This window comes from Pipra filicauda, unplaced genomic scaffold, assembly GCF_003945595.2.
Source record: "Pipra filicauda isolate LSUMZ 115617 unplaced genomic scaffold, ASM394559v2 scaffold157_size4220110_pilon, whole genome shotgun sequence".
In the NCBI taxonomy this organism is placed as follows: domain Eukaryota; kingdom Metazoa; phylum Chordata; class Aves; order Passeriformes; family Pipridae; genus Pipra; species Pipra filicauda.
Genome location: NW_024104073.1, coordinates 662,750 through 690,455, shown reverse-complemented (window position 1 = coordinate 690,455; position 27,706 = coordinate 662,750). Strand labels below are relative to the sequence as shown.

At 39.7% G+C, this 27,706-nt stretch overlaps 1 protein-coding gene and 1 long non-coding RNA gene across 2 annotated transcripts; one reads left to right on the top strand and one right to left on the bottom strand.

Moving 5' to 3' along the window:
- Nucleotides 1-536: 536 nt before the first annotated feature.
- On the bottom strand, nt 537-16,445 carry LOC120322814. The gene is made up of 6 exons (XR_005562740.1): nt 16,035-16,445; nt 7,437-7,581; nt 5,494-5,653; nt 2,429-2,511; nt 1,924-1,994; nt 537-968 (listed from the first exon to the last, which is right to left on the bottom strand). It is a non-coding gene; the product is annotated as an uncharacterized LOC120322814 (long non-coding RNA).
- Nucleotides 15,643-26,654, top strand: IRAK1BP1 (interleukin 1 receptor associated kinase 1 binding protein 1). The gene is made up of 4 exons (XM_027711505.1): nt 15,643-15,930; nt 21,078-21,143; nt 25,217-25,347; nt 26,333-26,654. The coding sequence occupies exons 1-4, from the start codon at nt 15,652-15,654 to the stop codon at nt 26,601-26,603; spliced, it is 747 nt and encodes a 248-aa protein (XP_027567306.1). The 5' UTR covers nt 15,643-15,651; the 3' UTR covers nt 26,604-26,654.
- Nucleotides 26,655-27,706: the final 1,052 nt, after the last annotated feature.

The following is a 27,706-nucleotide window of genomic DNA, read 5'->3' as shown; positions in this document are numbered from 1 at the left end:
CCACAGCCTAGATACTCTGCTCCTCAGCAAGAATGGCTCCTGCATCATCCCAGCTGTCCTGCTCAGGAAACTGCAGCCCTTCAACTGGGCTATCTGGCAGAAGATTGCTTTGTGCCCTGTGCACAGACTCTGTGTTGCGGGAAGTACAGTCACTCATATGGAAAAGGAAAATTATGTCATGCCAGACCAAGCTGCCACCCCACCACAAACTCTCTTACTCAATATCAGAGAACAAGAGGTCCTAAAAAAATGTATACACTTGGGAAATCTTCCTGGAGGTATCTCCTGGATGGGAAAGGACAGAATCAGTCAGGATTGCTTAACGGAAATGACACAGTCCCTTACTAAGTTCTCCTCATTTGAACTTTCTCTTGCTCCTGGAAACTTGATATAACATGAGTTTTATTAACCCAGGGCATAACAAAGGAATAGCTGAAATTGGAAACCAACATTGGCATCAAGGAATGCTCACAGAGAAGCATTTCTCAACCTACAGTCTAAATGCAAAATATACATTACCAAAGAAAAAGGGACACTTTTCCTATTATGCAGTCAGAATATGAGAATTGCACTTCAAAGGCCTGAACATGTTCCTAGCAGAAGGGAACACAGTTCTTTCACCTTCAGGAAGTAAAGCAGTCATTTGTGCTGAAACCTTTCAGCTGGGAAGCAACTGTTGGAGTTATATCAAGCATTTGACTAAGGATACAAAAGCACATGAACCCCCATTCAATATTTAGGTGACAATGTCTGCTCATGCAAATTGTATCCATCAAACTCACTCCCAGATTTTGTAAAGACATCAAGAAAAATGTCGTGTTTTGTGGAGTTTATAACTTAAATATTTACATACCTTGTTTTGTACTTTTACTCCAAAACCTTATGAACCAGGGTTGTTTGTATCAGTGTGAAATCCAAAACCAAGACAGCAGAATCAGCCTAATACCCCTCTCACCAGAACATCACACCTGCATTAAAATAATGGCTCAGCATAAAAGAGGGCCCAAAATTCTGAACAGATCAAAATTACAAGTATAATGGGGGGTTTTTACATATATATTCCTGTTTAATAACTTAGTTTATCTATTGACACTGATGAACAGCACACTTTATCTAACACATTTGCTGAGTTACCAGAGTTGGAAAAACCATCTGGAATCAGTTTTACTTTGTGTATTCACATTAATAATAAACTATTCAACTGCAATTTTCTCTGTGCAGGAGATATGTGCCAGTTTTATGTTTGCATCACATGTTTGTATTTGTGATCCAAATGCATCAAGAGACAGACACAAAAACAAGCAAACACAGTCATTCTCTTGCAAACTCTTTAAATCCTTTCATTGGGCACAACACGGACTACAGGCTCTAGCTGTACCAGAGGTAAAGTGTGGCAAATCTACGTGGGAATGGATATAACTGTTTTACATAAAAGTATTTCTAGCTTCCAGTTTAAACCTAAGGAGGAAAATGCACATGGAATTTTCAGAGTTAAATCTGTGAATTGTGCTCTTCTTTCCTTTGTACATCTCAGTCTCAGAAACTGCATGGATTACAGGGAAGAGCGTGCTCACTAGGGAGAATTGTTAGTGCTTTTTCAAGCCTCAAAACTGACTACAGAGGGAAGGCAAAATATTATTTCTTCTTGATAAAACATGAAACAGGATTTTAATTTTCCTCTGGCTTTCTTGCTTTTGGTTGATTAATTTGTACACAGATATGTTTATAAGCAATGAAGAACAATGTTAAGTTTATTCAGAACCTAGTTTATTACTCAGGCTAATCCTAAAGCTTTGGAGGAATTAGTGCAGGGACTCAGAAAGGATATTAAGACTGTTTTGATGAGTACTAGTCAAAATATTCCTGAAGACCAGAAATCTAGGCATTTTCTTAAGACAATGGAAGAGATAAAGAAAAATTTACCTTCATATGTTTTAACACTGAAGCATTCCAAGAAGTGCTTAAAATTCTGGCTAACTCAATTGAGAATTGCACTGAGAAAAAAACAACTTATTTTTATGCTTAGTAAATGTTTTTACGAACAAGTATTTTAATTAACTATAATAAATTTGTAAAATATTTTACAATACAATGGACTATTTTATTATTTTATATATTTTTCTTTCACATTTTGCTGAGAGCTCATACTAGCTTCAGTATTGCACATGTCTGCACAATCATACTAAACATCTTGCTACATTTTTTGGATGCACCCATAAGTTCAGAATCAAACATTAAACATGTAACTAAAATAAAAGTAATATTTATATTTGTTCCAGAGCCAAACTTTTTTTAAGAGATCCAACTCCACTTGCTACAACAACAGTGACTTTAAGTTACACGTCTGCTCCTGGAGAAGAATCTGGCTCCATATATGTTTAAACACTTGTCAAATTCAAACTACATTATGTCCCACCAGAATACTCACAGTACTGTATGAGCTGTTCTATTTTATTTGCAGTTACTTCTACTCAGCTCTTGCCTTATTGTAACAAATACCGTTCTGTCTCACTGATTAAAAAAAAAAAATGAGAAAAAAGTAGAGAAACCAAAGTCTGTATCTCAAGTGATGGTTATTTCCAAAACAGCTCATGTGTGTCTTATCAGAGATGCCTCCATTTGCTCTACTAATCTCCTGAGGATTTTTGTTTGCAGTGAATCAAAATATAACACTTGAATTAAGAACTATGGTCCACTAAAAATAGTAGTATTTCTAATCAAATAACTTTATTTCAAAATTGAGTACAAATCATAAATGGATTCAATATGCAAGTCTAAATTTTCAAAAGCATCCAAAGATTAACTACCTTAATGGCCCAAATATATTTTTAATTACATTTAGAAAATCAAATGTCATTGGCTATCAATGACCAAATATTTTGGTCCTTAAAAAGGCAGTATGATGGAAAATTCCACTGTGGAAAAACATATATCTTTAGAAACCAAATATCTTTAAAAATCAAGCTGCTAGTAAAAAAATCTTTGAAAATGTGAGAAAAATTAACTCAAACCAACCCAGTAACCAAAGAAATTAGGTGCCAGAAATTAGGTCTAAAGAAATTAGGTTCCAGTTTTTCTCCTCTATGGCATTAAACAGAGGGTATCTTTTGTTTTGAAGTGCTTTTCTTCTCCATGAAGGACATAACCATACTCTATTCTATATAATAATACGAGGAAAGAGATGAAATGATTTCTATATGTATTGTCCTGAATAAATGTTGGGCCATATTTCTAAAGATACACACTAAATACAAGTCAACTTTGTCAGTCTTTGATTTCAACAAGAATGTTGTTACCTCTGGACCCTGCCTGTAGTCCGGTATTAAGAACAGCACCTGGGATATAGAACAATCTTATCTGAATTCCTGCTAACTTATGGTTAGAAGAGGTGGAAGGAATACCAGGGGATATTTATCCTATTCAGAAGGAAAATAGAGGTGCAGTTGAACCTTGAGCTGTATTCTCACTGTAAGTAATCTAAGTTTATTCAACTGAAATTATTACTCTTGAATCAGAAAAATCCTGGTTTTTCAGAGAAAAGGGAACTTATTTCAGGTAAAACAATTAGATGTCTGCTTCCTAGCTTATATTTTCTAAAGGAAAGCATAGTGTCTAGACATACCAGAGGATCAGAAGGGTGCATTTTCAAGCCAGCAGACCTACCTGCGGTACTGTCTTAATGGCTAGGAGGAGGAAAGGGGAGAGAGCAAAAGAGAGCTACTCCCACAGATTCCTTTGACAGGGATTTTCTAACTTTATAATCTAAAAGCCAGCTCCCTAAATGTCAGCTAGTCCCCTGGGCTCCTTTATAGTCAAAGGAGAGAAAAAGGCCCCTCCAGAAGGCAGTTCATCTCAACCTGTAGTAGATATCTAAGACAGGTTCAATGAATCACTATCTCATCTCTTTCTTATCCTATGGCTATGAAGGAAATATGACAAGTAACTTTTAGATGTCTGACTTTGTCAAGATGAATTCTGCCTTAGTGTTGTTTTTCACTCCCCTCTGAAATGTCACTTGTGGATTTTCTTTACCATTGTGGTCTTTGTGACCTGATTCCCTTTCTTGCCAAGCTTTGTGATGCCTGACCTGACCTCACTCACTGACCCAAGCCAAAGCCCACTGTAAGATCCTCTTTTCTGTGAATGATCTTTGGGTCAGACCTTAACAGAAAAGCAGTATGAGGGCAAAGGCACTCATGAAGGCTATTACAGAAGAGTAAGTTGGTTTAGTCCACACTCTGCAGGAAAAGTTCTCCCTTGAATCTTTAAGACAGGACCAATGTATTGATTATCTCACTCCAGTCCAGAAGGTTAGCAGTTTTTTGACCTCATATCTTGTACTGTCATATAAAACTTAATAAACTGGATCAAAATTGTTCCATATGATTGTCATTCACTTTTGGTCAGTAAAAAAGCCAAAGAGATGTGCAAGACTCTCTCTGAAACCTGTATTGCAAGAGTCTTTTTGCAACAGTTGTAATAAAAAATGTACTTTCAGCCTGAATTCTCGAATTCCTCCTATTCTGGAATTCATCAGAAGTTTACTAGATTTTGGCAATATATACAAATGTTGATGTTAAAGTGTGTTCATGTTTGTCATTGCAGTGAAATCACCTGACTAATTTAAGTGATTTTTTTTACCCTCTCCTGACAAGAGAACCAGTTCAGCACATAATTAATCAACTATTTCCAGTATCATAAAGCAGTACATAAGAAAGCAATTATAGTGAGGTTGCCTTCAGCGACAATGTATGAAAATTTTCTCAAATTTTCCACTGTAAGACTAACAGCAATGTTCTTCACAAAATTGTATCAAAATCAAGGGATCTTTATCACTTTCTCCTTAGAATTAACAGGTTAAAGACATAGCAAAATGTGCCATTATTGTAATTTCATTATTATGCATTTACTATTATAATGAAAAATACCATAAATATTCAATTATCTTAGTCCAATGAGGAATTTAACACCAAACAAAAACAGTAGCAAAACAAAAGAAAGACCTAAGTTATTTTTAAGGCTACTCTGTCTTTCTCAGAAATGTGGAGTAAATGGATGATTTCAATCTCAAAATGGAGTTCATTTTTCCTACTAGTTCTCCTTTAATGAACATTTATGTTTTAAATCTAATCAAATAGCTGTGATACCCACCCTATGATGTATGGGTTTGGGTTTTTTTCTGCTCTCTTTCTCCTAATCACTATATTTCATTTTAAAACAAATACTTCATTTTCAAAAAAACCCCTGTCTTCTTTAGTTTAAAAGCCCTTTTGGCCTTCAGGGAAGCTCACCATACAGAAAATCCTCAGAAGATCCATTCCAGAGCTCTGGTCAGCTTCAGATTCCATTAGAACAAATTTTAAAGGGACTTTTGAATAAGGGATCATACAGCCTAATAATGGTAATATTTATGACTGTAATCCTAAAGAGGGATTACAGGGAGGCTGAAGCCCTCATTTTTATCAGTGCAATGCTAGTATAAATCATGCTTACATTTTGTCTGTGGGTTGTTGCTAGGCTTTCCACAGGGTACCAGGATGACACTTGCTGTGGCTATAGCATGAGTGGCCTTACTGATACAGATCCCACAAATGGTGCATCATATTCTACAGTGCAGAGAAGCTGTCTATGCCACATGTGATCAGGTGCTCTGCTGAAAAGATACATGATAAAATGCCCACTTGACCTTTCCAGAAACATCATTATTAAAAAAAATGTTGAGAAAAATCAATTTTTTGCTTTTTATTTCTTAAAATGTTAAAATCTTGATTGGAATCAATCAGGTATGTGTAAACCACAATGAAACAAGGTCTAATACTTCAAAGGTGGAAATTTTTGCATCTGTGATCCATCTCCTGGCTTACGGACCAAGGCCTTCAGGGAGCACAACAAATCCACATCATCTTTCTAAATGTCAGTTTTGCTTTGACCTCTGGCTTAGATATCAGAAAAAAATCACACATAACCACATAAGTCCCTAGTGATTACATTAACAAAAATGTTGAAAAGAATAATTTTGCTGAGTGAAAGTCATCGTGAACTTAGAAAAATATAAAACTTTTTTCCACAGGTACTTTTCCCTGCCAAAACAGAGCTCAGGCAATACATTGCCAACCACTTTAGAAAGCGTTTATTGCTCATTGTTGCTTTATGTTAATTTTACTTTGTTTGATCACATAAAGTCCTTTCTGGTAAATGATATGTGCATTTATAAGTAATTTTCAGATCTAAGGATGAAAAACACTAACTAAAAATGTTATCATCATTTCCACTGCAAAGGATTCAGAAAATGTGAACCTTTTTGTTTGAGAGGAATTTAAATTATACACTGGGGCTACAGAATACAGCTTTATATACTAATGTAAAGTCGTTACTGAAAATTCCAACACAGATCTAATGAAATTATTAGCACCGAGAAATTACACACCTATATTTTGCAAATAACCCATTAAATCTCTTTTTTAGCAATTCATAAATTGAAGAAATCTTACAAGAATTAGCCTCCAGAAATACAGTCCTCTCTTTTTCCCTGTCTCTTTTTCATATATTTATCATAAGCAGTAATTACTTACGTATTCAAAACTCATTTCTCTGGCCAAGAGAAGGCAACCCTGGACTGGAAGGTTATGAGAAGACCCCAGAGCCTTGGTGTCATGAGAGCACCTAACAAAACTTTTCACAGGGCTCACCATTTCTACCCTCCTAGGGTTTGACTAGAGCTGCCAGCACAGGTCTAGGCCCACAGTAACCTGTTCTCCACACTGGAGTTCAGCAGAGGATAAACTTAATAGCCTCTTGCTCACATTGCTTCACAAGAAAGGCTGTAAAGCTGCATGTGCATTACAGATGTGGTTGTTTCAACCTACTTTGTTCTCATCAGCACGTGATACCATATTTAATATGACACTAAGTTTGGAGTGTTTTTCATACAGCACCGATAAAGATGTACGAGCGGTGAATTTCAAGTGCTTCCATACAGATGGCAGTGCAGTATGGAAAACTATTACATTTTCCCACACTCAGATAAGAAAGTATAAATGTCAAATATACTGGAGATTTTCCTCTGAGGAAAAGAAAAATGCAAAAGAAAAAGTTAGAAACCAGCATCTTAATGGAGCTCAGCAGCCCCTATTTGTCACTTGTTATACAATCATCCTTATTGCAAGCCAGTGGGTTAATTCACTGGAACGTGCCACTCCAAACCACTACATTTTGCAATCTCCTACTGCCATCTTATGCCATTTTTTGTCACTGCACAATCCATGACATACCAAAAATTGACAAAGAAATGCTTTCATAGCATTGCATTTCACAGGTGTTTGTCATCCTATCAGCTCATTATCATCTGGCCCTCATTTCTGCACCCCCAATTCTGCAAGAAAATACTAAACACTGAATTCTCTTTGAAGTTGATGAGAACCAAGAACCCCCAGTACCTTTGAGGATGGTGTTAGAGAGGTTAATTACAAACTTTCCCCTTCAAAACTATTTCTTCAGTTGCTCATTGCTTTTCAGACGTGTGGCTTGATTCTCATTTGCACTGATTGACTCCACATTTCCCATTCCAGTACTGCACAGGGACTACAAAGTAAACAAAGAAAGGACTGTAGTTTTCCTTCCACAAAAAAAAAAAGATGCCTTATAAATGTTGAAAACAGATTCATAGTATAATTATTCAAGCAAAAATAAATTACAAAAATTGCTGATTTAAATGGTATTAAATGATAGAACACCAAAATAAGTGAGTTACAAGAAAAAATAGTGGTATTAATGAATCACCGAATCACAGAATATGCTGAGTTGGAAGGAGCCCACAAGGATCATTGAGTCTAACCCTTAGCCCTGCACAGGACCATTCCCAAGAGTCAGTCACACCATGTGCCCAAGAGTATCATACAAATGTTTCTTGAACTCTGACAGACTTGGTGTTGTGACCACTTCCCTGGGGAGCCTGTTCCAGTCCCCAACCATCCTCTGGGTGAAGAACTTTTGTCTAATATCCAAACTAAACCTACCCTGACACAGCTTCAGTCCATTCTCTCAGGTCCTGCCATTGGTAACCACAGAGAAGAGATCAGTGTCTGCCCGTCCTCTTCCCCTCACAAGGAAGTTCTATACTGCAATGAGGTCTCCCCTCAGTCTCCTCTTCTCCAGACTGAACAGACCAAGTGACCTCAGCCGCTCCTCATACAGCTTCCCCTCAAGGCCATTCACCATCTCTGTTGCCGTCCTTTGGATGCTCTCTAAGAGTTCAATATCCTTCTTATATTGTGGTGCCCAAAACTACCACAATATTTAAGGTGAGGCTACACCAGTGCAGAGGAGAGTGGGACAATCCCCTCCCTCAACCAGCTGGCAATGCTTTGCCTGATGCCCCTCAGGACACGGTTAGCCCTCCTGGATGCCAGGGCACTGCTGACTCAGATTCAGCTTGTCATTGACCAGGACCCCCAGGTCCCTTTCTGTGGCACTGCTTTCCAGCATCTCACTCCACAGTCTGTATGTACATCTGGGGTTGCCCCATCCCAGGTGCAGAATTTGGCACTTCCCCTTGTTGAACATGTTGGTGATTGCCCAGTCCTCTAATTTGTCGAAGTCTCTCTGCAGGGCCTCCCTGCCTTCAAGGGAGTCAACAGCTCCTCCCAGTTTTGTGTAAACTTGCTTAGTACCCCTTCCAGTCCTGCGTCTAGGTCATTTATGAAGATGTTGAAGAGCACAGAGCCTAAGATGGAGCCCTGTGGAACCCCACTAGTGACAAGTCACCACTCTGATTTTACCCCACTCACTATTACCCTCTGTTATCGGAATTAACCAGACAAATCGCTCCACCAACTAAGAATGGCCATGCCCCACCACCCATGGAATCGAGACCCCTGGTGGTCTAGTGGTTAGGATGTGGTGCTCTCACTGTCGCGGCCCGGGTTCAATTCCCGGTCAGGGAAACTCCCCCGGGCAGATGGAGCTCGTCAGCCCTGTAAGGCCATCCATCTAAGAGAAGGTCACTCTAAACAAACCTACGTTCTGAGGACCTCGCTGCCACCGTCCGAGCTCGCTCGGCCCCAGCAGATGAACCTTAGGATTAAAGGGTGGGCTCAGTTCAGCGCACACTGTGTCTCACCTAAAAAATCCACTGCACAGGCTCGAAGGGTAATGACCTTTCCCAAATCTTCGTTCGCAAAGACTGGCCATGTCTGTGCTCGACCCGTGAGCCAATTGCTCACCCACCACATGATGTGTTTATCCAGCTGTGTGCTGGACATTTTGTCCAGAAGGATCCTGTGAGGGACAGTTGGGAAAGCTTTACTGAAATCCAAAAAGATTACATCAACTGTCTTCCCTTGATCAACTAGGTGGGTTACCTTGTCATAGAAGGAAATCAGGTTCGATAAGCAGGACTTTCCTCTCATGAAGCCGTGCTGGCTGTGACTGATGACTACATTGTCTTTCAGGTGTTTCTCAATACCTCCCAAAATAATCTTTTCCATAACTTTACCAGACACTGAAGTGAGACTGACAGGCCTGTAGTTTCCCAGGTCCTGCTTCTTGCTTTACTTTTAAAAAAGTTTCACTTTTTTTCCTCTCACAAACCACTCTCAATTACATTTTTGGACTTCTGTGGGTGTTTTCTTTCTTCCATTCCTCATCAAATTTCCAGTTTATGGGTAAAGATACGCTGATGGTCACCTTATTAGCAAAATATGAAAGTTCAACCTAAACTCTAAAAGTTAAAGCAGGTTTTCTCCTTTTCTGGCCCCATCAACTCTAACAAATTTTCTACTAGCTGAGATATTTCCCCAGCAATCTCTAAAACTGACTCAATTTTATTTCTGGTCTTGACACTGATGATTAGACTTTAGTAAAGAAAGTATTGTGTGGCTGAGGTATTAGAGCAAACAGATTCATTCCTCTCCCATTCCCTTCTCCCACTCAATTGTAATTTTGCTCTTGTTGCTGCACTGATGAAAATTAAAATAGAGCTCATCTTCTCAATACAGTTAATGTAAACAAACCTTCCAATTCATAGCAATTTCTGCAATTACATTTTATGCCACATACTTCATTTTCATAACATGCATTGACTTCAACCGTTCCCACCTACTGTAATCCGATAGCACAATGTTGCAAGATGACTAACATTTGTACGTATTTTTTTATATGTGCTACAACAATTCCTTTTTAACACACTTCAGCGATCACTTTCAAGGACAGTACAATCAAATGGCAGATGTAAGTATTTAATTGTTTGGCTTTCCCTATCACTGTAGCAATTACTATGTTTCACTTCATAATACATCCACAGCAGAGTCATTTAATGCAGTAGGACCCTCCCATCTAAAAGCAAAATTATCTTCTTCAGTGCTCAGTTTCCTGAGAGACAAATATTACCCCAAAAAAGTATAAATTGATGTCATGTTCTCCAGTCTGGAGTACTGCATCCAACTCTGGGGTCCCCAGCACAGGAAGGACATAGACCTGTTGGAGAGAGTCCAGAGGAGGACCACAAAGATTATCAGAGGGATAGAACACCTCTCCTATAAGGAAAGACTAAGAAAATTGGCATTGTTCAGCCTGGAAAAGACAAGGCTCTGGTGAGACCTTATAGCAGCCTTCCAGTACCTAAAAGGGGCATACTGGAAAGCTGAAGAATTTTTTACAAGGACCTGTAGTGATAGGAGAAGGGGGAAATGGCTTTAAACTGAGAATAGGTTTAGATTAGATATTAGGAAGAAATGTTTTACTGTGAGGGTCTTGAGGTACTGAAACAGATTGCCCAGAGAAGCTGGGGATGTCCCATCCCCGGAAGTGTTCAAGGACAGGTTGGATGGGACCCTGAGCAAATCGATCTAGTGGAAGGCGTCCCTGTTCATGGCAGTGGGATGGGATTACATGATCTTTAAAGTCCCTTCAAACCCAGGCCATTCTATGATTTGGCGTCTGTTGCAACCCTCTGCTCTGTTCTGTGGCACACCAGTGTGGTGAAATCTAAACAGTTAAAACTTTAGATACATACTTGCAGGAGAAAGAGTGGAGAATCTAACCTTGAAATCTCCCCAAACGTGCCAGATTGGTATAAATAGAACCATATGGTTGATCTTGCAATTCTCTATTTTCCTTAGTATTTGTATAACTCCCTGTAGCCTGTATTTTTAAACATAAAAATTCTAACATCCCTATTTCAGGTGCAAAACAGGGTCCCTAGTGTAAAATAGGGATATTAGTCATACTCGAGGTCATTGCAAATATTGACACTTTTCATTTCTCCACAGATCTAAACTTAGTTAAATAAAGATATTATTCATACAAAAAGTGGAAGAGTAAATACAGAGAAAAGTGTCATGGATTATCAAGGCCAACCTATTTCTCACTGACAACACTGGTCTCCTGAAAACTGCAGGGAAGTACAGTTAGAAGATATGAAGTCTGCTATTACCAAAATATAATAAAAAACACTCAACTTTTTAAACAAAATGTAGTATCATAGAATCATATAATAGTTTGTGTTGGAAGGGACCTTTAAAGGCCATCTAGTCCAGCCCTCCTGCAGGGACACCTTTCACTAGACCAGGTTGCTCAAAACCCAATCCACCTCAAATGTTTCCAGGAATTGGGACATCAACCACCTCTCTGGGAAACCTGTTCTATTGTTTCACCACCCTCATCACAAAAAATGTTTTCCTTATATCTAGTCTGAGTCTACTCTCCTTTAGTTTAAAGCCATCACCCCTTGTCCTATCACTACAGGCCCTGCTAAAACATCTGTCCCCATCTTTCCAGTAGGCCCCCTTTAAGTACCATAAGGCTGCTACTGGAGCCTTCTCTTCTCCAGACTGAACAATCCCAACTGGCTCAGCCTAATATGATATCTATAATACATTTTTACGTATCATAGGGGACAGAGACTATTAAGAGGGGAATTCAACTTCAAACTTGGTCCATAGACATCATAGTACAGAGATCTAGAATAAAATAACTTGACAGCTTAACTTCAATAGAAAGCAAACACATACTCTAATGGAAAGCTGATGGATTTCTAAGGCTCAAGAGTATTCTACACCTAAGTACACCTAAAGTGTCCATGGGGATTTTAGGTTAAAAAAAAGTTTCATAGCACAGAGAAAATATATTTTTTTAAATAAAATTGATCATTTGGGGTAAAAAAAAAAGGAAATAACACCCAAGTCTTTTTCTATGTATCTTGCAAGGCTTTGGAACTGATCCTGATTATTCATTATTTTACATAATTTCCTAAAAATGTTAGTCCCTCGGGGTTACTAATGACAATGCCAGTCTGCTCCATTTCATACCTACTTTACAACTGCTCGAAAGTTTCTTTAGAAATCAGTCACCTTTACATCTGAATTATTGTTCCACTTAATAGCAGCATTGCAGATCTCCAGATTCATAGTCCAAGCATGCTCACAAATGTTCTCTTGAGGTGCAGCTTTCAGATCACAGACCTCTCTACCTTGTTAGAACTATCAACCTGATATTATCTGTTCTGACAGCTCTTCTTCTGCAATCCCTTTTTCTGGCATTGCCACGCATTGTCCTCCTGTCTCTACAAGTCTCATGTGTTCCATTTTCTCTTTCTGGCACTTTGCCATTTTTTACTAATAAAAAGCCTCCAGAGCCCTTCAAAAGCATTTTTATAGGCAACTTTTCCTGTGAACATTTTCTCTTGGCTGATCTTTGTACTGTTATTTGGCTTTTCTCCTGCTGTATAACTTAGATTTTCACTAACCCAGTTGCTGTTGCAATCATGGTGGCCATTCTAAAACTAGACATTCCTGCAAAATTATTGATATATCCTTTCTTTAAATCTCAGTTACTAAGGGATCTACTTTGTGTGTTTAGTTATTCGCTCCCAAGTCACATGGCACTATTTCTACTTCAAACCCTTGGCAAATCTTCTCCACTTAACCAAAAATTATATCAGGAGTCATAGTTCTAGCTCTTCCACCCACTGGCAGATGCAGATAGAGGACTGGTCAGTAGGCTGCCTGACCAAGGTGCCCCAGTGGCAGGTAGCTGCTGTAACAAGCATTTGTACTAGGGAGCAACCACACTCCTGTGCCAAGAGTCTGCCAGAGAAACTGCCTCTGAAAACATATAGAAAAAACATACAGGAAAATTATTGTTGGGCAGTTAACACTGGTGTTATCACTCTACAGGTTTTCACTCCAAACTGCACCATTGAATATAATCTGAGCACTATTCCAAGTCTTTAATACTAGGCTTAACTTTTCATAGGGAACAGAGTTAGGGTTTCTACCTAAAACCTTTTCTGAGGAGGGATATGAAGGAGAAAGTGGTAACATATACAGTGAATTTAGTCCTCCAAGGAATTCCAGAAATCTGGACCTAACCTTCTCAATTTTGAGTCTCATATGGTTCTGAAAAGGTAACATATCTGGCTTACAGGGGATACTTATTCGCCCCTACAGAGGGATTGTCAATGTCATGTAAAAAGTGAGTGACCAATTTTTTTGCGCAAAAACCTTGTAAGGAATAACCAGGTAGTACACAGGTATGGCATAGGGCCTTCCTTCACCAAATGTTTTGCAGTACACTGAGTCAGCATCCAAGCATCCATCAACATGACAGCAGAAAGACATCAGTCAACATCGATTCTGCAAATTGTCCTTTCAGAAAAAAAGCATTTGGCAGCAGCTTTTAAAAGAGATTTCCTCATCACACACATTTCAAACCTCAAAAATCTTACCTCAATAAAGAAATACAGCTCTATTTCTAAAAGTCATAAGCAATGTACCACTTCACTGCTAACACACAGAAAGTTAAAGATCAAACAGCATTGAATTACGAAGTGCAAAACACCTATGAGATTTCATTGCATATTTACATATGAGTGTAAACACTTCAACAGATTTTGTTTGATACAGTCTGTCTTTCATAAAAAGGCAAATCACTTTTAATCAACGGTTAAATCAGAATAGTCTTGAACACTAAAAAAAAAATGGAGAGTGAACAATTTGGCTACATTATATTATCCAACAATTCTTTAAAAGCTTTATTGATGATTTCTTGATAAGAACCATTCAATAGTTAGAGGTTGTCTATTGATACTGTTACATATTTAAGGAAATCTTCTACAAACATCTGGGCTAAACAAAGAATAAAAAAAAAATTAAGTGCCCCGTGACAGACTACTTTCAAAAGCATTTTGAAAACTCCCTGTTTATTTCTGAGGAATATACAATTATAATTTCCTCTGTACTCATTTTCCATTTTGTACTTCATTTCTGAAAGTCAGCAGTGCCCAGAATTCATTCATGTAAGCTCTCGATTTATGTTAAATGACTAGGCACCAATATTACTGGATTCTGTTACAAGCTTCTTCCTTGTCTTGTCAAATAACTTTGATCAAAGTCAGTTACACTCAAGATTTTCTCTACTTCTTGTTGTTCCTGCTGAGAAACATGGAGTGTCATCTCAGGAGGTAATGAATACCTAACAGGTTCAATCCATTTCATCTGAAGCTTTAAGTGTTCAGCAAATCTGGAGACCAAATTCAAAGGCAAAAGACTCCAAAAGTCATGAAGCGTGAAGAAGTCACTGATACCTCTTAAGGCAGATATGATATTAATGATGGGAAAGGAAGTTTGTACAGAAGCTCCCTAATGATGGTACATGAAGCACACACTGCACCAAGTGGATTAATGAGGGCGAAGAAAGACACGGCTTCAATTCCCTCAATATTTCCCTTCCCTGATATCTCCAAGGAATCTTTATCTGATTTGTAAAATCAGGTCATGATGTCTTTACATGTCATGTTTTTATCTATGAGAGTATAGCAATATTTATCTGTATCATGTAACACAGACTTTCCAACATTTTGCAATGCGAATTCTGAAGGCTTCAAGACCTTGTATAAACATTCAGTATCATTCCAGCCTCTGTGCTAGACTGCAGATTTCAGGTAACCAAAACACGATGTAACACAAATGTAAACAGTAATGTCATATTCACAGTCCTTCCCAAAAATCCTCATACAAATGAGACCAGACATACAGAGCTGGTCACTGAGTTACTCATTTCGTAGTCTCTCAGACTGGCGGGGGAACTGAGCTGAGAGACATCTCATGAAATTCAGCAAGGAGAAATGCCAAAACTTGCATCTGGGTGGGAATAACACTGACTGTCAGTTGGGGCCTGACTGTCTGGAAAGCAGAAAAGGAATTGGGAGGACAAGCGGATCATGCACCCCCTCGGCGAGCATCAGAGGGACCTCTCAGGCAACCAACGACAAGAAGAGAGGACATGATCTTAAGCTGCACCAGGGGAGGTTTGTGTTGGACATCTGGAAGAATTTCTTCACGGAAAGGGCAATTAGACATTGGAATGGCCTACCCATGAAGGTGGTGGAGACACCGTCCTTGGAAGTGTTTAAGGAAAGACTGGACGTGGCACTCAGTGCCATGGAATAGCTAACACGGTGGTGTTCGGTCATAGGCTAGACTCGACAGTCTCAGAGGTATTTTCCAACCTAATCGGTTCCGTGACTCTGTGCCCTCGGCCTCAGTGCCGATCCCGGCGGGAGCCGCTGGCTCGGGGGCCGCGCGGGGGCGGTGGTGGGCGGGCGGTGACGTGGCGCCCCAGGGTTGCCATGGTGCCGCAGGGGCCGCCGCCGCCATGGCCATGGCGCTGCCGGCACCGCCCCCCGCCCGCGTCTTCGCCGAGCTCGACGCGGTCCCGGCCTCGGTCCCGGCCCTGTTGGGCCGCGCTGGGCCTCCGGTGCCGCCCGGGCGGGAGGTGCATGTGAGCGGCAGCGCGGAGCTGAGCGTCCGCCCGGACCGGGCGCGAGTGTCGCTGCGGCTCAGCAGCCGCAAGGAGGCGGCCGGGGAGGCGCGGAGCAGCGTGTCCCGCCGGCTGGACTACATCGCCCACAGCGCCCGCCTGCGCGGCGTCCCGGTGAGCAGCGCCGCCGCGGCCGCTGGGGGGGCGGGGGGTGCCCCCGGGGGAAGGCGAAGGGGGACAGCGGAAGGGGCAGTTCCGACCCTCGGGGCCTCCCCTACCTCGCTCGGCAGCCGGCGGGATGCGGTGCCTTCCCGCCAGGACGGCCCCGAGGGAAAGGCGCCCGCTTAGGGCTCCGGTGCCGGCGGAAAGCAGGGGAGGGACGGTGTTTGGAGCTCTCGGCCCTCCGCCTCGGGAGCCGCGGGAGCACTTCTGGGAAAGGCTGCCTGTCTTTGGGAGGTTGCAGCTTTGCCAGCCGCAGCGGAAAAAACGGATTGTCGCTACCCGGGCTCTCCAGCGGGCTCCATGTTTTGCACGCGAAAACCGTCCTTCTTCGGCTGTCTCATGGTGTTGGAGGCATCATCCCTGGAGGTGTTTAAGGAAAGACTGGACGTGGCACTCAGTGCCATGGTCTAGTTGGCATGGTGGTGGTCGGTCATAAGTTGGACTCGGCGATCTCAGAGGTGTTTTCCAGTCTAATTGATTGTGTGATCTGTTCATGTAATGCTGCGTCCTCTCGTGTTTGTGGATGAAACTACTAAAGGGGTCCACGGCAACATAACTTTAACTGTAACTTTGTGTGTCAGGGTAATGATGTGATTCCTATAGTTTAGCAACAAATACCCAGAGAGCTCTTTCCTCTCTCTTTCTCCTTTTCCACTTGAGTGGTTTTGAAAAAAACATGGGATGTGATCAAGATAGCTGAAGTGACAGAAGCCCCTTGTGAACTCAAAAGATTCCTTTACCATAATAATTTTTTGGCCTCAGAAAGTAATTTTACAACAATGGAAAATACGTAGTCTTGCCTTTAAAGCTTTGTCCACACGGTGAATGCTCCATAAGGGTAATATTTGTCCTAACAATTGTGCTGATGATGTTTTTGGATTTCATAAAACAACCTAGGGCTCTTAAAAACAGAACAAAGCTGATCTTTGATGGAATAAGTGGTTGCTTCTGAAAGTTATTTACTGTTGAAGTTTCCCAGGAAGTCTGTGCCTTTTTAGTGTATTCACAAATGAACTGGGGAAGAAAGGAGACGACAGAGTTTGCTATCAACACCAGATTAGTCAATGGAGTAAAAAAAATTGCATAAGGGTTTCCTGATCCTGCATGATGTTACCGTGCAATTCGGTGTTAGTAAATGCAAAGAGAGTGAGTTACTTGGCCTAAACAATATGCCCACCGTGAAGTTGCATGCCCACATTTCAGATGCTGCATGTGCTTGAAGATGGGTGTTTACTCCAACTTTTATTTTCCTCAACAAAATAGGATTTACTGTTTTCTTTTAAAACTGTAATGCTGGCACAGTACCTAAATAAAGTGTCCGTTCAGGAATAAAGGAGGCAATAAAGAAGACTCTTGACTCCTGATTTAGGAAAAGCTCATATTACAGCTCTGGGACTAGATGGCAAGAAGACATGAAGGCTGCTCTGGGATAGATACGTGATCCTCCTCCCTGTGTTTTTCCCAAATGCACAGCTGGGTGTGTGTCTGTCCCAGGGAGAATTACAGGTGAAATGCCTTCTGTTTCTATTAAGTAAGTTAAAAGGAGTGTAAAGTCTGGTGGATTCTGAGAGGAACAGGAGAAGACAAAACAAGTCAACATGCATTCTTTTTTATTAGTACAGATTACAATAAGCTTTGGACACACTCCCATGGTGAGCTATTAGATCATGGGATATTTTCATCCTGGCTGTGATTAAATAGCTCTTCCAAGTGTGACTAGATTAGAAAAGATAGTGGCAAGTATTTACTCTACAGTGAACCTGAAAACTGACTTCCAGTTCTGATATGAGCCTGACTGAATTGGCATCATGTGGAGCATTCAAGACGTGGTGACTGGTACATGAGAGGAGTAGACAGGATGTTAAATGGGTGAATGTGCTTTAGAGGGGCTGCGCGCACCACTGCAGGCTAGGAAGAATAATTGCAAACTGAAGTATGACCTGGACAAACAAATGGTTTTATTTGGGTATATTGTGTCAGGTTCAGAAATGCAATGTGAGCAGGCAAGCAGTGGTGGTATAACCTGGGTGGAGAGTGGGCTGTTTTTACAATGTGAAAGCTTCTGTGTCTCATTATAGTTATAATAATTTCACATTAATCTTCTTCTGTTTCTGAGATGTTGTGCATTGCAGAAAGGAAATGTTCTTTTCACTTACTTGAGAGACTGTGAAATGCTGCTTAAGTTGTGGGTTTGTCAGTGTTAGCAAAGTGTTAACTCTAGGGAACTCTGAGAAAAACAACATGAAGTTATTTTTTTTTCAGAGTAGTTCCCCACGGTATAATTTTTAGTGCTTTGTTCCATCCAATTTTAAATCACTCCGCTGCTGGAGCTTTTATTTGCCTTGCAGCTTTTCTGCTAACAACTCTCACTGCTGGCAATTTGTTCTTAACTGCATTTACTAACTTCACTTGAAGCTAATACCATTCTAGACAACTGTAAAATTAATCTCTCTTCACAATCTCCATACGGTTCTAGTTGTTGCAAGCTTATCTAAGGCCTCTTTAGAAATCAGCTGGCTATGCTATATATTTATTTTTAATTAATCCACACAACAATTTCCTTAACCCTTGTTGTTGCTATCATAGGAGGTCTGTGAGATCAGAAGTGCATAACCTTTGCAGCAGCAGGAGCTTGCATTCACAGCTTGTCAGGATGCCTGGGGGCAGCACCTGATTTCCATATACATTTACACAGGATTTTAATCAGAAATAGATTCACATAGTGGCATTTATTTATAGTGTGCTGTAAGTATATGCAGCACTTCAGAGCGTAGTCTGCTTCAAAGGCTGCAGGGAAAGTAAAATCAATGGGGAGACCAATCTCCCTTACTCAGCCCAGCTGCTCAAACATAACGTTTTTTTCTCTTTCTCTAGAAGCAAACTGATTTTATATTTGCCACCTATGATTTATTTGGGGAGTGGTGTGGAGATGAGACTTGTTTTCTTTAATCACTGTATCTAAAAATTGTCATTGGCCATCTTGTTTAAAAATAACAGTGATAATATTTGTTGTACTTGTCATAGTGTTATTTTATCAAAACAAACAAACCAGCTCACAAACTATATCCAGTGGGCTCTGGGTTAGAGTTTGTCTGTACTGGGATATATCCTTGGATATATGTGCAATATTCTTCATGTTTCAAAACTGTTACTCAGGAGTCACAGTTATGGATGCATATTCATACTGTCAGTTAAACAAAGATTTTGAAGTTTTGCTCACTCCATTCCAAAGCCTTTAGATGTCAAAATATCCTGAATGAAAAACCTTTAGCTTTTGATGTAGTCTAAGTTTTTATTCCACTTTAAAATTCTGCCATCCCCTACCTGTCTGTTTCATATCTTTGTCTGAGCACAGTGCCAGATGGGAACAATGTATCACAGAAGGCCAACTTCTTATGACTTCGGCAATTATTTCGTCCATTTATCTTCAGTAACACATAGTGCTACAGTCAAAACTGATGGGATAAAAATTAGGCGTGAGGGAAATTTTGTAGTAGATGTTACAAAATGATCTTTGAGTCCATGGCACTGGTCTTGCAATAGCGCCTGGAGCCACATGATGGCACTGTCCTTGAATACACAGGAACCTTAGGAGGGCAAATTCCAAGACTTGAATCCGCTCAGCAGGAAAAAGATCTTTTTTTAAAAAAAAGGATTAAGGAGTGGGGACGGGGGAAAACAAATGCATTGTTTTCTTTGTTTACTATAAATTGTATTACAGCGTAGTTACTTCTGTAAAATATAAGTTGTAGAAGTGTGTGTTTTCTGAGTGGTTATTTCTATATGTGAGAGCTCTAGAAAAAAAATCTTTTGTGTCAATTGTAATGGGATTCTATCATAAATAGTAAGATTTGCCCCATTTTGTAAATTAAATAAGCTGTTGGTGCTGGACTGTCTTGATCACTCTTTAGAAAACCGCAGCCAGCCATGTAAAAGGAGAAAAGCAGTTTTTAGTGTCTAACTGTCCATGATCCTTGCCCTTACTAGAAGAGACTATTCAAAAATAGGAGTGTTGTGCTTGAATTTGAGCACTGCCAATCAATCATAAAATTGACATTTCAAAATTTGTTTCTTGTAGGGTGCTGTGCAGTGGTAATTATGGGTGTAATTTCCATTTAATATTTTTAAAGGAAAATGCTTTTCATGGTTAATGTCATTTACATAAACATATGCTTTCATACAACATGATAAACTTGAAGATTTGAGCCTCTGTAGGAAATACTCTGACTCAAAGCATCTTTTGAAACATGTCAAAGCTGAAGGCAAATATTTCCTATGTGAATAAATTTAGTAAGTAAAACTTTTCAGTAATTGGAAGGCTTAGTATCTGCTTCCCTGGTTCCTGGATATTAAATGCAAAGTTGCATTTACAATTACACTGTAAGCTGTGCTTTTTGTTGTTTTATAGTAGTTTTAAATAAATTGTTCATCCAAACTGTTTACTGAAGAGCGAATTGAGTGCAAGAAGTGTGATTGTTAGATCACTAGCAAGTCGTCAAATATTCAGATGTAAATGGAGTTATTCTGTATCTCAGTGAGTTCAGTATCTTGTTTATAAGTCTTACAGGATTTGCTAGTGCTCTCGGCAGACATTATGTTGACTAATGTAGCTGCTGTTGATGCAGAATTATCACTGGTGGAACAGCCTTTTTTAAGGGTTACCATCGTGTTCAGTCATTATTCACATTACCTTGCTACAAGCTGCTACTGTTAAAATATCTTAAAATAGGGGCCTGAAAAGCACTTCTCACATACTTCCTAAAAACAATTGAAGCTTCCAGGTTTTGCACCAGGTGAATTTACAGTTACACACTAATATACACAGCTTCTACCTAGCAACCACTTTTAAGTTCTCTTCAAGTCAATAGCAGCAAAATTACATTATAGAGCTACTGTATAATTTACTTTAAATAATGTCAGAAGTCTTTAACATCCAGCTAGTTTTTAACTGAACATGTTTGCATGGAAAATTCCAAGTTCCTGTTGCAAAGTCATAAGTAATATGCCAAAACATAACTTTTACAGGACACCATGTACATACAGTTCCAACAGATGCTTAATTTCTGTCTTTAAGATTATATCTCTCTACTTTGTTTTAGGAAGAAGATATGACTGTAACAGAAGACTTTAGTAGAGTAGAAAATACTTACCAAATGGAAGCAGAGGTATGTATTCAACCTAACCAAAAATCAACATAAAATAAAAGAATAAGAAGAGCAGCAAGGACTGATGAAAATTTGCAGATTGTCTTTCCTCAGACCAAGGAACATAAGGGCAGTATAGGCCAAAAAAAACTATTGAAGGACTGCAGTTTATAGCAGAGTTCATCTGCAGTCTCATGTTGTGTGCAGAACTTGTTTTCTGCTCCTGTAATATAGAAAGAATGGTTTTCTTCTCAGATGAATGTGTGCTTTTAAAAAATGTTACATGATGCTGCAGATGGGCATGGTTGGTTCTGGGGCTCTCTAGTTGTTGTTCTGTGGCAGTGTAAGCAGACCAACAGTTCTGCACTCTCCTTCACCCATCGCCCTTCCTGCCCTCTGCTTCTTGCAAGATGTTGGTCAGTTCAGAAACCTGCCCCTGTTAATAACCCTTTTTTTTCACCTCAGATTAGCTTTTATTTTTTTCATTATTTTAGCTCTTTGAACGGAGGGCAATGCAAAGGAGAAGACTGGATAGGAGTAGCAGTGGTGTGGCAGCCCTAATCTAGATCTGCTTAAGCCATAGTTGAACAGCACCTGGATTTTGGTCTATTCTATACAGTTCTGCCATCAGCTTGCTCCAAGTAAAGCAAAGCTAGTTGGCTTGGAATTTTGTAGGTAAAAAGTGATTTGTGAAAGGCAGATATTATGGGAATAATGCCATTTACTTCAGTATCTGCTGAAGGGAGTACATTTTTGCACATTCTTGCCATACAAGAAATAAATGCTGCGCTTGAAACCTTCACTGAGGGAAATTATGTGTGTTCAGGCAATGTATTTTTTTAGAGCACAAAACTTTAATCACTACCTAGCAAATTTACAGATTCTTGCTAAGTAAACCTGGAAGCCTGCAATAAAATGATAGCTGTTTTATAGAGCTGTGGTTTACAGTCCTCTTAAACAGGTTCAGCCTCCTTAGTTCGCTTGCTTAAAGGCATATTCTCATCTAAATAACAGCAATAAATACAGAAATAATTGAGAGCTTGGAGAACAAAATTTTGATTTTAAAATGAGTCTTAAAATACTTAAATGGTGTGAATCAGTGTCATGTTTAACTTCATCATGTAGACACCTACTATCTTGAGAGCTTAAATCATCATGTTTTTTAGATAACCTGTACTTAAAAAATAATAGAACTATATTGAATTACTATGTAAGCTACAGGCAAGTTTAGGCTTACAACTTCAGTCTTAAGTGGTAACTTAACCAATTGTCTGTCTTCTGCTATTAGTTTTTATAAAAAAAACAAAGATTCTATATGGAAAGCTAATGACTTGGATTTAGTGTTCATTTGTAAGCAGCTTGGACCAGCTGTAATTGCTGGTCAAAAGTTGTGTGGTTGCCTAGGACCCAGGTGTCAGAACTTGAAGAATCCAGCCACAGTGTTGTTGTTTTGGCTGTCCTGTATGCTTAGGTAGCAGTGTGGTCACTCTTTATGCGGAGATTAGTTTCTCCTTGCTTCTCCCTTTATGTATATACTTGTTTCATTAGTGCAGCTTCATAAACCAGTGCAGTTGCATTGACCAGCATGTGTGCATACTTTAGCAATATAAATGGATTTAAAACTCACTTCCACTCACTTCTCTGTTAAGAGTTTGCCATTATATCTGTGTTATATGTAAAATCTTGAAAGTCATCCGTTAGTTCATTCTATAAACTCTTTTTACCATTTGTCTGCTGTAAGAGTTATTAGAAGACTGAAGAAATTCTCAGGCAAATAGCCATTTTAAAGTATAATGAAGAACTCAAGATGGGCTTTCAACTGTAGTGAGATAAATTTTAATTCATGCTATAACAAAGGAAAATATGCAGAAGAATGAAGTTGTGTATGAGATCACAAAGCTCTATAATATCGTAATCATAATAGTTCGTTTATTGCATGACGTTCTCATGGGATGAAGATTATGTTGGTTTTGTACATTTCTTGATACACTTATAAACCATAACTTCTTGTCCTTTTCAGCCTTCTCTAAGCCTTGAAATGTCTGTAATAGTTTTGCATACCCTCATATTACTTTCTCACAGTAATAACCGATGAAGTTGAAACACTTCTTTGCATTTTAATGTTTAAGTATTCTCTGTAAATGGAACTTATCAGATCTACCTCTAAATGAAAAAATCATGATTTTTTAGGGGCACAGGAACAGCAAAATTCAGCTATTGCTCAGTTGTTTTCTGCCCCTGAGCGTATCTGATAAATGCTTCTTTTTTAAGTTGCTGGCTACCCAGAACTGCCCCAGACTGAGCAATTTATCCTCTACTTAAGACCCGCAGTTCTTTTGTTTGATCATTCTTTTGTTTCATCCCCTTGAGTGAACTAATCTTGGAAATGCTGATAGCAATCTGGAAAACGCTGTGACAGCCCCTCATAGTGAGACTTTCAAATTTCCACAAAATACAGCTATGACATGTTTCTGGCAAAACATCATAAGGGGATATATGCTTTTTATATGTACGGCAAGAACTCCTACTGAAGAAAGAAATCTAGGTGTAGCCTCGTCTTCAGTCTCTGTTCAAATTGATACTGCACCTTCCAGAAAGTGATCGAACCCCCAAGTTGCAGATAAAGGATGTGCAGCTGAGGTGAAGATGCAGATTTGGTGCAATTTTGAACAATAGGTGTGACCCTTAGTCAACACAGAAGATGGATGTGCCCTGACACTTCATCCCGCTCAGTTTCTAAGGCCCTAAGCTCAGCTTTGGCTCAGCTGTGTGAAGAGCCACTGAGCCAGTGCAAGGATCCAAGGCAGGGTGAGGTGCAAGTACTATACCAAGAGGCTGTCAAGGGTAACAAGATGTGAACATTATTTACGTTGTGATAATTGTCAATAACTGCTTTTTATCTTAGCCTGTATATGAAGTAGCTCCCTCCTCTCTCACTGAGAGACTCAGCGTCTTTGAATTGTCTCGTTTTCCACAAGGTGAATCTATGGTACGCACACAGAAAGCTGCTGCGGTGCAGCTGACATGCCATAACTTGGATTTTTGTGCCATATCCCTTCACAGGACTGCAGCAATCACAAGGGCAATTGTATGTCACAGGGTTTGGCAGTAGAATTTTCTTTACTACAGTTTTTTGCTTCTCCACCTATTGAAGCTGTATTACTATGCAAAAGGAAAGGAGTCGGGGATAAGAGAGAAGTTGAGCATGACTTGGGGTGAGAGCACTATACTGGGAAGTGAAGATGAGGCTTTAGTTCTTCTAAAAAAAGTTTGGGACCCTGAATTTCTGGTTCCTGAGTGCTGTTTCACTCCTGGCAACTGTGGTCTGCCACAGAGAAGGGCTGGCTCCTGCCTGGAAAGCTGCTGCCTGGCCAGCGCTTCCCACAAGGAAGGTTGTAGGGCTCTGGATCCAGGGCTGATAGTGATGTCTGCTTTGTAGCATTTGGGAAATCACCTGAATTCCTGATGGATCTGCATTTAATGCTTCTTATTGCCAAAGCCAGCAACAGCTAGGTGTTTAATTTGTTTTTAATCCAGGTATCTGAACTGAAGTGCCCAGGTCTCTGTAGGCACTGCAGTGCCTACAGTGTTCAGACAACACAGGATTTGGAGCCCCCTCTACACTGAACTGGGCTAGGCTTAATCTCATATCTTAGGTTTCTTGAACCTAATGCTTGGAATTAAAATGTAATTTTTCTTCCTGTGCATTGTTTTCCACATCATTTTGCTTGCACTTCTTCATAATTAACATCTAGTAATCTAAAAAGGGAAGAACCAGGATGCATTTAGTCATGTGCCCCAAAGAGCACATTCATTCTTCAGATTGTCTACATACCAAGAATGCCATACTTCCTCACAAAAAGGGATTTCTTAATCCTCAGTTTTAAACCATTTAATGAACTTCTTTTGTTGCAAACCTAATAATAGTCTCTGGAGCTATGTAAAAGTCTTTTAAGTAAATAAATGTTGGAGTGATATACAGGACTAGTATGTTTAGCTACCTTGTACATGTCTGGCTTTATACTGATTTAAATACAAGTATTGATAGTGGAAAATGAAAAAGTTACTCATGTGATGTCTGTGTTCACTCCCAGGTCAGTATTATATTCAGTGATTTTGGAAAAATGCAGACTGTTTGCAATCTACTCATTGAAAAGTTAGGAACCGCTGTTACCATCAGTCCACCTCATTTCTACCATACACCAGAAGCCATAGACACCCTTCGGTAAGTTCTCTCACACACCACAAATTTTACAGCCTCAGTTAACATAAGTACATAACTTATGCTGTTTGAAATGGGAGTAAATAGTTTCCTTCACACTTATTAAAATTTATGTTCAAAGATTTCAGCATTTGTTTTAAGTATAACTTATAAATTAATGCTGTTCAGCCCAGAAGACAGAGCTAGGTGAAAAAGCACAATGTAATAAAAAATATTCTCCCAGTGATTTCCACTGGAAGTATAATCTTCTGTGAATGCTAGGTCAACAGAATTTGGCTTTGGTTCCATCAGCACGTGTAGATTTAATTTGTATTTATTCATGAAGGTGGAAGAGTTTACCAGAGGTTGATAATTCTAAGTACCCTTGCCAATTCCCATTACTCTTAGCTGCTGACATGTTCTGGAAAGAACCAGGTCTGGCATTTCCTCAGCATCGAAATATGCTGCCCTGAAGCTCGTGATCTTGACATGTTTTAAGCATTGACTATTCAAAGTCTGTTTTCTCCCACTGACTTGAGGAGGCAGAAGGAAGTTTAATCTTGTTTGGGGTTTCTTCTTTAAAAAAAATAATTATTCTTGGTCCAAGAAGCAAGCTCAATTAGCTGCTCTTAATGGTTGTGGAGATGTCAAAAGTGTATGTCAGAGGTATGTACACAGGAGATCAGGGAATCAGGCCAGTGAGGTTAAACAGGTGCTAGTATGCCTGGCTGCTGGGCCACTGCAATGCTTGGAGCAAGGGATGAACTTTTCCTTTGCATGACACAGCAGGGATGCCTGCAGCATACAGGTGTTAGAAATGCTTGATTGGAACTCATGAGGATGCTGACATTTTCTCCACACTCTCCTCTCAAATGCCCAAGCTGTGGCCCAGAAGCTGGGGGAAGGTGCTGTGCCTTAACATCTATGCAGTTGCACAAAAAGGCTTGGCAGGAACACTTGTACATCAGTTGGCCCTGCTTGTTACTGTGCTGCTGCTTCTGTCTCTCAGCCGTCAAGTATGTGTTGCTGCTGTTGGAAACACGCGGCGGAAAGCTCAGGAAGTCTGTCGATTGTTTGGCCAGTCACTGGGAAAACCTTTACTGATAAAAGAAGAAGGAACAAAAGAATGGGGAGGCCACATAGACAGTTACCTGCCACGCTCTGCTGATTCACTGACTCTGCAGGAAAGAATCCAGAGTGCTACTGCTTATGCATCTTCTAGAGTGTTTGCTGTGTTTGAGATAAAGGGGAAAGAACACAGAAGAAACAAGTTGCTCTAGAAACTTTCAAATCCTATACATTTTCTTAATAAAATTTTTATGCTTTCTTGAGTTTTTTGTTGTTTTTTACTTTATTATTATAGTAGTTCTAGCCCCTAAAATTAAGGTTACAATTAATTCTGTAAGTGCAGTTCACAACTGCTTATCTTATTCCTCTGGCCCCTGTAAAACAGCAAGATATTTGATGCACAGAACCTTTGGTACTCCTGGCTGAAACTGGGCTGCATTTACGCCTTTACTCCCAAATCTCTAAAGAAATTAATCCCCACCCTGAGTCATGGTAAACTGAACATGCAATATGTTCACTTCTAACAAAATTGAGTGTTCAACATAAAAAGTGTTTAGGAATGTTTTATTTTGTCATAGGAAAAATCATACATTTTATCCTGGTGTCTGTTTGCTCAAGTTTAAAAAGGACATCTGTTGTCTGGATGTACATTACATGTACAGACACTGAAGTGCTCAGTCATGAGGATAGAGTTTTTTCAACCATGGCTGCATAATATATTTGATCCGTCATATCCTCTGAAGTAGGTTTCCATATCAGGGTGATACACCTGAGAAACAAAGAAGCACCAGAATTGGAAATAAATACAATCTGATACTTAAATAAATCATCAAAGTTGCTATAGTTAACTTTTTGAAAACTCCTAATGAATTTTTCATGTACATAGAGATGCTTTCAGTGGGATTTTTCGTGCACCTTAACCTAATTTCTGTCATCAGAACAGCAGCTTTCTTCAAGTACTCTACTAGTCTTGAACATACCGCGTGGGATGTTACACGCTAGATTTACAGTGTTTAAAATCAGCACTGTTTCTTATTGAAGTAGCTCCCACTCGTGTTGCTGTTAGAACTATTTGTTATTTCTTTTAGCTGGATCAGTTACCTAATCCAGTGAGGCAGCAAGAACACAAAAAAGCAGTGGGGGAAATGGTGAAGACGCACCAGTGTGATGGCCTTAGGTACTGCAATGTCCTGCATGAAGACGCAAACCCACAAAGGGCAATCCAAGTTACAAGCCTTGTTGTGATGCAGGAAGCCCACGGTGAGCTGCTGAGAACTGTCAACTGGGAGTTATGACAAGTCTAAGCATTTTCTGG

What these genes read in the sequence shown, in the direction of transcription:
- IRAK1BP1 (XM_027711505.1), top strand. Translation starts at nt 15,652, where the DNA reads ATGGCCATGGCGCTGCCGGCACCGCCCCCCGCCCGCGTCTTCGCCGAG. An exon ending in CCCGCCTGCGCGGCGTCCCG is followed by an intron (nt 15,931 to 21,077) that starts GTGAGCAGCGCC and finishes ACTTTGTTTTAG; the next exon opens with GAAGAAGATATGACTGTAAC. An exon ending in CTTACCAAATGGAAGCAGAG is followed by an intron (nt 21,144 to 25,216) that starts GTATGTATTCAA and finishes GTTCACTCCCAG; the next exon opens with GTCAGTATTATATTCAGTGA.